General features: G+C 40.5%; 1 protein-coding gene across 1 annotated transcript; it reads left to right on the forward strand.

The window, feature by feature from the left end:
• The first annotated feature begins 659 nt into the window (after nt 1-659).
• Nucleotides 660-5,175, forward strand: LOC111867336 (tubulin beta-1 chain). Its single transcript, XM_023857096.2, has 2 exons — nt 660-870; nt 3,791-5,175. Exons 1-2 carry the CDS (start codon nt 814-816, stop codon nt 5,075-5,077), a joined length of 1,344 nt encoding a protein of 447 aa, XP_023712864.1. The 5' UTR covers nt 660-813; the 3' UTR covers nt 5,078-5,175.
• The last annotated feature ends 5,924 nt before the right edge of the window (nt 5,176-11,099 follow it).

Below are 11,099 nucleotides of genomic sequence, written 5' to 3' on the forward strand. Positions count from 1 at the left end.
ACAGGCTTAAACTTGGCGGTGGTCAAGCTTAACTGTTCAAGTGACTAATTTACCGTTGTGGCATAATATACATAAGATAGACATGATCTGCTTTGCAAAGCTTGTACTGACTGAGGACTTGTATATAATGCAAAAGAAAACATTTTCAGTAACTTGCTATATGTGCGATATGTACACTTGATGAAAGGCCAAGCATGTTCACGAGACAAACCAATCAACTAGTCAGAGAGGATGTTACGCATGGACTATGACCGTAAGGATTCAGTTGCTGAAAATAAATCTTAGGTCGTGATCTTCAAGGGGCTTGGCACCAGACGAACTGATTGGCGGTAAACTGCCAGTCTTAAAGTAACTTTGACTTTGACTTTGGAAAAGTTACTTTGAAGCTGACTCAGGCTCGTGAACCTGCCGCCAATTAATATTCTCTTTCGGATTCTCATTACTTCAAGCTTTCCCAGAAGCCGTTATTTGTAGTGGAAGAAAATATAGCCTTAAAAGAAGTTAACAATGTTAAATGGGAGAAGTAGGAAATACGAGTATGAAAAACAACAAAACTTGCGTTCGTGTTTGAAGCAGCGTAGCGCTTATCCTGCTTTGGCTAGTGACTTTACCTGAAGTTGGTTGCACTGAATTAAGTCACTCCAGCGATGGAAAATTGACCAATTAGGTAGTTGTAGCAAGGGCGTTGGCGCGCCGTGGTTCTCTAACTGAAGACGCTTGAAAAACATTTTGAGGTCCTTGAGGAAATACTGCAGCAGACGACTGTAGTTAAGTTTGGTTGCAGTGGTTAAAAAGAAGAGACAGCGGAACAGAATGAGGGAAATCGTACATATCCAGGCTGGCCAGTGTGGAAATCAGATTGGTGCTAAGGTAAAGATGTATGCGTGTTGAATGAGTAAGACCGTTTAATAATAATTGCCGTGTATATAATTTGGTTGGGTGTTTGGTCGTCTTTAGCTGTGTGTTTGGATATTGTTGATTTTTTAATTTTAATATAGTCTAATGAAACGTGTTTTACTATGTCGCTTCTAATTGTATTGATGTAAAGTTGTCCCTCTGATGGTTGTCTCTGGAGACCGAAACATGTAAGGGCATAAATAATTGAAATAAGAAGAATCTTCACCAGTCACACTAGACGGAACCGTTTAACTTTTCATGATATTATTAGTGTGACGGACCAGAATGAAACAAATCAGATTTAGGTTATTTGATTTTGAAAAGAAGTCTTAGACGGACTTGGTACTGTTGGCAACCTCATAGTCTCGGATCTTGCAACTAAATTAATTTCTGTTTATAAAGTTTGAACTTGCATGCTACATCAAATAGGGAACATCACTTTCCTTTATGATTAATGATCCTTAAGTTCAATATGAAACTTTAATACAGTAATTATAAAGCAGACGTGGTAAATGTAACCCTTCACGACATTTCCTGTTTCAAAGTTTCTTTTAAATCGCAGTGTACTGCGAGCTTCTGGCAAACTTATTCCAAAACTGTAGAGAGGGTGGAGTTTGCAGGTTGACTTTGTTGTTAAGGTATGGGTATCTGTGTGTGGTATAGATATATTCCTAAATCACAATTTTGAGTAAACACAGTAAATCCCCAGTTACCATGAATCTGTAAATACATGTATATACAAATTGTTTAAATGTTTTTTTCAACTTTGACTGCTATAATCATTAATACTGGTTGTACAGGGTCTGTATACTACAATGCATTATGGTATAGTATGTTATTGTACAAACATTTTAGCTTTAACTATTCATTGACGTGAACATATCTTGACTTGGTTTTCACAGTACACTGAAACCTTCTGAATGAATTGACTGTTAGGTTGAGGATTTGAAGCATTGCAGTAAGTCAATTAAAAGAAGGTCAGTTTTCTGGTGTAATTTTAGATGTATTATAAATACACATTCATGAAATGTTGACATTTGGATGGTAGTGAATGAAAGGCACTTGTCTTTTGGGATGTGATTCTGGTCTGGTACATCATAGGCATTTCAAAGAACATACTCGTATATATCCATCTTCAGAGTTCAGGAGTAGGCCAAGCAAGCACTCTGCTTTCTTTCTGGTTTAGTCTTTGACCATGTAGGTGTAGGCACTGTGGTCCTGTGAAAGATCTGTAAACTAAGACCAGACTGCACAGTGTCATATCCCATTGATGAATGTAATGCAAACAAACTGGAAGCAGGCCTGAATGTTTGCAGTGTAAGGAGACTGAGGCCATCATGCAGTGGTACTCTCACCAGTACCACCAGAGAGATTTGGGCATAGACTAATTGTGGTTCTTAGGGTCCTTTCAGGTGCATAAGAATGACACATTTTTCACATAAACTGGTCATAATTTTAGTGCACAGGCTGAGCAAAAATGCCTAATTTGCCATATGGCATTCAAGTTGACATTCCTGTTATCGCTATCAAAGTCTTGTTTTAATTAAAAGTTGCTAATGAGTGGCTAGCCTTTTGATTGTGGCTTTGCATTACTTATTTTCAATCATATCAGTGCTGTGGTATGTAATATAACTTGATTAGGTTATGAAGAGGAAATGTGTTCTTCAGATTGCATCTACTAGGATGAGGTTTGAAAATTTATTCCATGAAGGAAAACAATACATCAGAAAGAACTCAGCTCTTTGTGACCAAATGTGTATTTCCTAATCCCATGGGGAGGGAGTGGGGCATCTTGACCTGTCAAGGTTGATTTTAACCCCAAACTTTGCTTAAGATATGAAGGAGTATTTAAAATGGATTTTGTATTTTGAGAGCTAGCAAGGTTGAGTCATAAAAGTTCTGTGTAGTGTAGGAAATGTACTTTGTAGTTTGAAAGTTTGAATGGAAGTTACATTGCTGTTGCCATGAATGTGTAATCTGGATACAAAAATAAGTAGCAAATGGGTCTTATCATATTTTGAAAGTAGTTTAATATGCCCATGATTTCAAAGTGAGTTTTAAACCAAACGTTAAAAAATTAAATATGTTTTGTGAGCTAGCAGAACAGCTTTTAGAAACTTATTTTACATGCTGACATACCTGTCAGTGCACATAGTTTTCTTCACATGAGTGTACCCATTATCACATTCAAACTTCCTGTCAGTGCACATAGTTTTCTTCACATGGGTGTACCCATTATCACATTCAAACTTCCATTATTAATCTGCATGACGAGAGATGCAGGGCTGTTCTGATCAGCCATCGTGGTGTGAGGAGTATTATTGTTACTATCCAAGTTGGATTAGTAAAATTTGCCTTGTGTTTTCTGAGGACTTCTTTTATATGTGCATTTGACATGGGTTGATCAGTCATCTGGGGAAGGGAACAAATTTACAGCTCTGTAGCACATTACTGTAGACTGACTTACAGTCCCAGTTCTCTGTTTCACACACCTGGCACATCTTGAAAATTTTGTGCCAATTTGTTTCAAATGCCCCCATAAATCATAATGATAATCCCTTAAGCGGTGGATTACCACATTATTTGAACAAGAAATATATCTTATGCTTTCCACTCATGCAAGAAATAATTCCAGGATTCAGTTCTGGTGTTTGATCTTCATCCATGTTACTTTTTTCATTTCATCTAACATTTACATGCATATCATAGTTGTAATAGTCAGTAATTTTTGCCACACAGTCTGGACTGTACTATTGCTATCTGAGACCTGTAATCAAAAATTAGGAAAAGTAAAGGAAGTGCCTGCATTAATAAATGAGGGAATTATTAGGTTTATGAATGACTGCTTTCATGGACCTTATAGTTCATCTTAGGTACACTTTTTTCCTTGCAGTTCTGGGAAATCATCTCTGATGAGCATGGTATCGACCCAACTGGTGCCTACCATGGTGACTCCGACCTTCAGCTTGAGAGAATAAATGTCTACTACAATGAAGCATCGGGTGGAAAGTACGTACCCCGTGCCATCTTGGTGGATCTTGAACCTGGCACGATGGACTCTGTCCGATCTGGGCCTTTTGGTCAAATTTTCAGACCTGACAACTTCGTGTTTGGTCAGAGCGGTGCTGGTAACAACTGGGCTAAGGGTCACTACACAGAAGGTGCTGAGCTTGTCGACTCTGTCTTGGATGTAGTAAGGAAAGAAGCGGAGAGTTGCGACTGTCTTCAGGGTTTCCAGCTGACCCACTCCTTGGGGGGTGGAACTGGTTCTGGGATGGGCACATTACTTATCTCCAAGATTAGAGAGGAATACCCAGATAGGATAATGAACACATATTCTGTTGTACCTTCACCAAAGGTATCAGACACTGTCGTTGAACCTTACAATGCGACGTTGTCTGTCCATCAGCTGGTTGAAAATACCGACGAAACGTACTGCATCGACAATGAGGCCCTCTATGACATTTGCTTCAGGACACTAAAACTCACAACTCCCACATATGGTGACCTGAACCATCTTGTTTCCCTTACAATGTCTGGTGTAACCACTTGCCTCAGGTTTCCAGGTCAGCTGAATGCTGATCTCCGTAAACTTGCTGTCAACATGGTCCCATTTCCACGTCTTCACTTCTTCATGCCAGGCTTTGCTCCTCTCACCTCCCGTGGTAGCCAACAGTACCGAGCTCTCACAGTACCTGAATTGACTCAGCAGATGTTTGATGCCAAGAACATGATGGCTGCCTGTGACCCAAGGCATGGCCGTTACCTCACAGTTGCAGCTATCTTCAGAGGACGCATGTCGATGAAGGAAGTTGATGAACAGATGTTGAACATCCAGAACAAGAACAGCAGCTACTTCGTTGAGTGGATCCCTAACAACGTGAAGACTGCTGTTTGTGACATCCCACCCAGAGGACTGAAGATGGCTGCAACCTTCATTGGTAACTCAACTGCCATCCAGGAGCTGTTCAAGCGTATCTCAGAGCAGTTCACAGCCATGTTCAGGCGCAAGGCTTTCTTGCACTGGTACACGGGTGAGGGGATGGATGAGATGGAGTTCACAGAAGCAGAATCAAACATGAATGACCTGGTGTCTGAGTACCAGCAGTACCAGGAGGCAACTGCTGATGAGGACGCAGAGTTTGACGAGGAGCAGGAAGTTGAAGCTGATGAGAATTAAAATACCTGAGACACCAGTTTTGTATTGTCTCCAAATTTCCCACTGTTTTCTGATTTCTCACTTTCATTGCAAAACTTTCTTCTTTCTTCCATGCACAAGACTGCAACACTAATTGATAATCAGTCTATCAGTAGGGCAGAGTCACTGCCTGGTCTGAGCAGAAGGAAAACTCCTGTATTGTAACTCAGATATTTTCAGTGACATTCCATATTGTCACACACATATGGGGTGTGACTATAGACAGGGTTTGGATGGATAATTGGATTTGTTGAACACTTACAGATCATAACTACAAGTAAATATAGTGCTAGGCTGAGCCATAGTTCAAGCAGTTAGTCGCTGGCTTCCCACTGCAGCGGACCAGGTTCGATCCTGGGTCTGGTCAAGTGGGATCTGTGGTGGACAAAGTGTTGCTGGGGCAGGTTTTCTCCGAGTACTTCAGTTTCCCCTGCCAATCTTCATTCCACTGATTGCCCCACAATCACCCTCACCTATTATCTGGGGCTGGTACAGTAGGCCAGAAGTGGCCGCAGTACAAGGGACTTAGTCCCTCCCCACTAGCAATAAATAAAAAAAAATATAGCGCTATCACTAATTCACACATTCCAAAATTCATTATGGCATGCACTGAGACTTCTCAGTCTGCTGTATCTTTATACTGGTTGTCGCCTGGTAACAGCTTCCAGTCCTGTAGCTTCCTGTTTCTGTGTTCACATCCATACTGGCTGGTGACTGTCTCACAATTCACCCCTACTCTTCTGACTGCCATCTCAAGACTCATAATCCCAGCAGTTCTCCCACTGTTGCATTACTTCAGTATTGTTGGGACTGCTTAGAGAACACCATTTTTGTGTTATCACTTTATGGCCATTTCCTAGCAGTGGCTGTTGTTTACAGGTCATTATTTAGCAGTGAGTCCATGTGCTACAATATGAACTATGGAATGTCATCGAAGCTACCTGAAACACTTGGAGGAAATTGTTTTCCTGAAAATGCGTGTAACAATGACTTTTTTTTTTTTAATGTTTGAGGTTGGTTCATTTTCTTAGGCATACTTGCTTTTTTTAAAATTCATTCCCAATTTATTTGTAAGATATTATATAATTTCTTTTCTCACATGAATTAAAAGGGCTGCAGAATTCTGTATTTGCCATATGTTGAGCACCTTGATCCATTTTCCATAGTCTTGGGATTATTTTCCTTCAGGCTAATTACACATCTCATTTTGTATCCCAGATCGTTTGTTACAGAGTGTGGTTTTGCAAGATGGGTATAGGATGCAATTGTAAATGTAAGCTGGATCCCCAGAAGGTAAGAAAGGATAAACCCATGTGCCTAAGAACCACAAGCCATGAAGCTGGGGAGTGAAAGTGTGGCTCTGTTTATTCATAACCTTGGTGCTACTCAGAGGCAAGTCGCCAGAAGGGAGTGGGCAAACTGTCACAAATTTGAACTTTCCAGTCTGGCATGAGATGTTGGTACAGTATCCTCCCTCCCCCCTTGTAAAGCTATGATGCAGTATATCAAATATACATAGCTTTTGGAAATATCTGAAAATGATTAATTACATTATGTTCAGCTGTGCCACCATGTTTTTAAGGTTCTGACATAGAGCTGGGTGAAGTTGACTGCTGCTTAGTGACTGTAAGGTTGACTGGAAATTTTGTAATCATAGGATGAGTAATATTGAAAGTAAGTACAGTAAGTTTGTATACCATGTAGATTTGCAAGATGTGTACTTATGGAGCTGTCCTTCTCCAGGAGCCGCCAATTCTGCTGCTACTCAAGAATTTCCCAGAATTTTATGGAACCTGAAGGTTCATTACCATGTTCACAAGAGCCATCCACTGATCCCCATCATGAGCCAGATCAGTCCAATCCATCCCATCCCATCCTATCTCCGTGTCAACTCAACTACGCCTTGGTCTTTCCAGTGGTATCTTTCCTTCTGGCTTTCCCACCAATATCCTATATGCATTCCTCTTCCCCCAATTCGTTCTACATGCCCTGCTGACCTCATCCTCCTTGACTGGATCATTCTAATTTTGCTTGGAGAAGAGTACAAGTTATGAANTCCAATCCATTCCATCCCATCCTATCTCTCTAAGATTCATTTTAATATTGTCCACCCACCTACCCCTTGGTCTTCCCAGTGGTCTCTTTCCTTCTGGCTTTCCCATCAATGTCCTGTATGCATTCCTCTTCCCCCAGTTCATGCTACATGCCCTGCCGACCTCATCCTCCTTGACTGGATCATTCTAATTTTACTTGGAGAAGAGTACAAGTTATGAAACTCCTCATTATGCAGTTTTCTGTATGTCTACTACTACTGGAAATGGTTGGGATATTGTGACTTGGCATTTATTTTCTTCAAGGAGTGAGGGATTTCATCACACAAGACTAGTTCCATGCAGTGTGTGTACTAGAAATACGTGGTTACGTACCTTCCCAATTTACGTTGTGACCNTGTCTTCTACTAATTAACAGTATGAGGTTACACTGGAAATGGTTGGCATATTGTGACTTGGAATTTATTTTCTTCAAGGAATGAGGGATTTCATCACACAAGACTAGCTCCATGCAGTGTGTGTACTAGAAATACGTGGTTACGTACCTTCCCAATTTACGTTGTGACCAAAATGGTGCTGTTACCACTCAGGCACCTGATGAATAGACATAGATTTGTAGGAGTATTAAAGAAAAGATTTTGTGAAAAATTGGAAATATTTGATCAATAGGTTCCTGTTCTATTTATTTGTTTCTGTACAAAGTTTTGAAATATGAAAGCAACCTATCAGAAAGCACTAATGACCGAAGTTCATATTGTGGCTCTGGATCAGGGACCTAATGGTGTAAAAAAATACAAAGAAAAAGGTAAAGGTATCCCTGTAACGGGCTGTGGAGGCCCATAGGGTTGTGAGAGGTCGAGGCTCCCACATTTTCTAGACAATCAGCTGACAGATGGCATTGAGGTTGTCAGTCTTATGCGCTTGCCGCCCTTTACCCCCAGGAATATTCCTGGTACTCATTTCTGTTGGAGGCTGAGTCAACCCCAGGGCCATAGTGCGGTTGGAAGGATTAGGTAAATTGAAATAATCCACTAGTAAATATAGTTTCATTCTTCAGCAGTCACAAATTGGAAATGTAGAGCAGATTTGTATGTGAGTATAGCTTCATCTGCTGTCTCAGGTTCTTTTCTGTAGGTCAAGATGTTTGGAATTCTCTGTGTAAGAGATTGAATTCATTTATCAGACCTTTGTAATGTCAATTACAGTGCCATTTCTGATGCTACTCAAGAATGTCCCAGCATTTTATGGAATCTGAATGTTCATTACCGTGTTCACGAGAGCCATCCACTGATCCCTATCCTGAACCAGATCAATCCAATCCATACCATCCCATCCTATCTCTCTAAGGTCCATTTTAATGTTGTCCACCCACCTACCTGTTGGTCTTCCCAGTTGTCTCTTTCCTTCTGGCTTTCGCACCGATATCCTATATGCATACTGACTTGGGAAGTGCTATGAAGGAAGCCTCATTCATTCTTACAGGAAGCAGGAGAGAGTTATCCATGCCAGGCGCAGGCGGAGACCAGCTGCCATGTTCAAGTTATAGGAATGAAGCTGAATTTGAACTGGCTTTCTGATCATTCAGTCCATGTTTCTGGATGTAGTAGAGAGGGCACAAGCGTGGAGTTGGATATGCTGTGTTCTACCGCAGCTGACTTATGTAGATGATTAAGATGGCTGTGCCATTGGTGCTCCTTGACCTTGACCTGGGTCACAGATTGACATGCCTAATGTAGTTCCAACCACACTTGTGGAAGGCGGTTCTGTTACTATATCAAGATGTCCTTCCACTGCATTTTCTCAATGCTGTACAGGCTTAATATCAAGCTTATGGCAAGTAATATTTCCAGCTCCCTTCACCCAGTCAAGGATATAGAATTGAAGACACTGNACAGCTGACTTATGTAGATGATTAAGATAGCTGTGCCATTGGTGCTCCTTGACCACCTTGACCTCCTTGACTTGGGTCACAGATTGACATGTCTAGTGTAGTTCCAACCACACTTGGGGGAAGGGGGTTCTATTCCTATATCAAGATGTCCTTCCACTGCATTTTCTCAGTGCTGTACAGGCTTGTATTGTATTGTATGTATGAAGGGGTAGGCCTGCTCGGCCCTTGCACTTAGACCTCAGTGGTCCATTGTGCTTCCCCCTTTTTAATTATTCCCTCAGCAACCCCACGCTTCGGATGAAGTGCAGGATTTTGGACATGGGGGCGTCGAAATAGTCACTTGGTTCCATAAAGTACTGANAAAATCATAAACCAGGAAGCACATTAAAATAATGATTTATTTATTTGGGATTTATTTAATAATATTGTTAGAGCAGCTCATGTTATGTGACATGTTTTCGTGATAGTAGTAACAATTTCACTAAGCACTGAAACTTTTTATAACGAGACAGGATGCTCCTCTGCATACTCCCTCCAAAATTTTAGGGTTGGGCACTGTGAGATATTATTTGGAAAGCACGGTCCTCATGCAGTCAGACTGTCATTTTTTTTCTTTTCAACCCTTTCCATGTTACACCTGAGGTGTCTTAAAACACTGTTATACATTAATTCAGTGCTTGAATGAAATGCTCTTAACAGTAAAAGATGTTTATAACTTTCCTTGTGCCTTTACAATTTGTTTTCATGTAAAGGATAAAAGCTGCAGTATAGAAATGACATTAAATCATGGATCACTGTGAATCTGAAGTGGTGGTATTATGATTGTATGATTATAGGATCAGGTAAGTGATTTGTAAAATCACAAATGTACCAAAATCATGGAGCACATTCATATTTTCTTGTAGTACAGTTGTAACAGTCAATTTACACATTCTAATTTTATTAATTTGGCTGGTTCTCTCTGTTAAGTAATTCAAAGCAAGTATGATCTTTAGAGTTCAAAGAATGTTTTCCTAAACCACAAGCTTTTAGAAATGTTTTTATTAAATTGAAACATCATTGTATGTATTCTGACAAGATATTGAGCACAGGCTGCTAGTAAGGTTTCAGTACTTCCATTATATGTATATTTTATATATCTAGCTTACATATTACTAAAATTTGCTATCTTGGAGACTATAAGGCACTCCTTCCTTGGAAAGTAGTATCCAAAATCAGTTTTCATCTTGAAGAGTCCAAAGATGTAGCAAGTTTCTACTCCAAAAATTTCCCTCTAAAATCCCAGTGCATCTTATAACCTGAAAATATGGCACATATCATTCACAGTTTGGTACATAATGAGCAGTATCACATGCAGGCTGGTTAATGGTCAGAGAATCATAGTTTCCAATCAACTGTGGCTCCACATGGGATTAGTCACTTTACTTCTAGTGGTGTGCATTACATGCTGTCATACTGGCGCCATGTTCAAGAAGCAACTGTGCTACCTCCAAATGACCACAAGCATTTGCTGCCATTAGAGGTGTGCTTCCATTCTTGTCCTTCACATGTAAGTTTGCGTTGTGTTTTAACAAGTCTGTGACCTGTGAGCGACCAGACTGAGCTGCAAGCCACAGTGGAGTCTTTTGATGACTGTTACAACACTCAAATGTCCATCTGTTTCATGTCCAGTAAGTAAGGCACCAATTCTGTAGGACCAGACTCTGCAGCAAGGTGCAGCACATTATTAAGTGACCAGTCACAAACTGCCACATCTGCAGTACATTGTGATAACAGTTTAGCTACATCCCACCTTTTGTTCTTAGCTGCTAACAGTAATGCAGTGTAACCATACATTTCATGCATATCAATGTCACTATTTTGCATTTTTAATGTGTCTACAACTTGGAAGTGATCTTGCTCAGCTGCCCACATCAGTGCACTTCTATTATACCTGCTATCCTTTGCTTCAGTGTTGCGTCCATGGCTCAGGAGGTACAGGGTGGGGCGCAGAAACAGTTCTCCTCTGCACGTTCCAACATGTGCACCAGAATTTGGGCTACTTCCTGCCAAATAACATTCT

This window comes from Cryptotermes secundus, unplaced genomic scaffold (genome assembly GCF_002891405.2).
Source record: "Cryptotermes secundus unplaced genomic scaffold, Csec_1.0 scaffold4259, whole genome shotgun sequence".
NCBI classification, from domain to species: Eukaryota; Metazoa; Arthropoda; class Insecta; order Blattodea; family Kalotermitidae; genus Cryptotermes; species Cryptotermes secundus.